Source organism: Quercus suber, unplaced genomic scaffold (genome assembly GCF_002906115.3).
Source record: "Quercus suber isolate HL8 unplaced genomic scaffold, Cork oak 2.0 scaffold_2124, whole genome shotgun sequence".
NCBI classification, from domain to species: Eukaryota; Viridiplantae; Streptophyta; class Magnoliopsida; order Fagales; family Fagaceae; genus Quercus; species Quercus suber.
This window is the reverse complement of record NW_027071467.1, coordinates 1-1,546: the sequence shown is the minus strand read 5'-3', so window position 1 is coordinate 1,546 and position 1,546 is coordinate 1. Positions and strand designations below refer to the sequence as shown.

The following is a 1,546-nucleotide window of genomic DNA, read 5'->3' as shown; positions in this document are numbered from 1 at the left end:
AAAAAAAAAAAAAAAAAGAGAGGAGAAACACCAAAGATCATTATGAAATAGATTGATTGAAGCTGGATCTTGATGGAGCTCTAGATCCAACAAAGGTCTCACTGGCCGGAGAAGTAGATTAAGCCACTAGGTCTAGCAACATTCCTAGGTATCTTGCCAAAGCAGCGATAAAGCCTCCTTCACTTCTCACTAGTACACACACAAACACAAACAGAGAAGACAAGGTACAGATGAAAGGGAGGGAGAGAAAGAGAGAGAGAGAGAGACAAAGTTGGAGCAGAAAAATTGTTTAAGAAATAAATTTTTGGTTGGCAAGGAAACTCTCTCACCACAAAAGGAGTGGCATTGTTCCTCACCAATTGTTTTGATATAATTTGGTGAGACTGATGCATGATTTTTTGAGTATTCTGAAATATTAAAATAACTACATTAATATGAATGCTCTTTCGTGTTACTATAGCTATGGATGAATTTTATAAAATTATACATAGATTGATATAAGAGGTTTTGGAAACCTTTTTTTTTTTCTTTTTAGAAGAAGAGGTTTTGGAAATTGGTTGGAAAAAATGTAAAACTTTTTTTACTTTACAACAGATTGATCTGAATGCTCTCTCTCTCTCTCTCTCTCTCTTTTATGGAGATGTGAATGCTCTTGATTTTCAAATAATAATAATAATAATAATAAGACCTTGAGATCCGTTGGACTAATCCCTAGAGCTAAAAGAAAGAAAACACAGTCAATAACTAGTTTGATTTGCCAATGTCTAATTCCGTACATTGCGAGCAGTGGGCAGTTTAGTCATTGCACACAAATTTCCAAACTATCGCAATCCAATCCGCGTGAGAGGTTCAGTAAAAAAATCTCCAGTCGTATTGCCGAAATATCCTTGCGTATCACGTGCCTTAATTCTCTCTCTATTATTTAATATTAAACTCCTACACATTAAAGTAAGCAAATGTTTAAAACACCAAAAAAAAGAAAAAAAAAAATTACTAATCCCACATATAAAAGGACCAACCTTAAACCTATTTCCCAAGTTAAGAACACATAGTTCAGTTGCAACCTCTGTTTTTCTCACCAAGAAAAAGAAAAGGCTCTCAAACCCTCACAAGATTCAAAACCCAGATAGATATTTTCAACGATGGAGTGGGTTCGAGGAGACCCAGTCGGCCATGGCAGTTTCGCTACAGTCAATTTGGCTCTACCAAAAGATGGTTACCCTCAAGATTCTCCTGTAATGGTTGTGAAATCTTGCGAGTCTTTCAATTGCTCGACGCTCGAGAACGAGAAACAAGTGCTCGATCAACTCGCGAAGTGCCCACAAATCATTCAGTGTCTCGGCGACAACCACAGCTTCGAGAACGGCACGGAGTATTACAACTTGTTGTTGGAATACGCTTCTAGTGGCACTTTATCCGATCAACTCAAGAACCGCGGCGGCCCGTTGCCGGAGTTCGATGTTCAACGCTACGCCAAGTCGATGCTCAAAGGGCTTCGTGATGTTCACGCTAAAGGGTTTGTTCACTGTGACTTGAAGCTTCAGAA

The 1,546-nt window shown here is 38.4% G+C and overlaps 1 protein-coding gene across 1 annotated transcript; it reads left to right on the top strand.

Annotated features, from left to right (window-relative positions):
- Nucleotides 1–1,142: 1,142 nt before the first annotated feature.
- LOC136066133 (mitogen-activated protein kinase kinase kinase 20-like) lies at nucleotides 1,143–1,516 on the top strand (the record flags this gene model as incomplete). The annotated part of the gene is made up of 1 exon (XM_065769993.1): nucleotides 1,143–1,516. A coding segment is annotated over exon 1 (374 nt), but the record flags the coding sequence as incomplete, so codon positions are not given.
- Nucleotides 1,517–1,546: the final 30 nt, after the last annotated feature.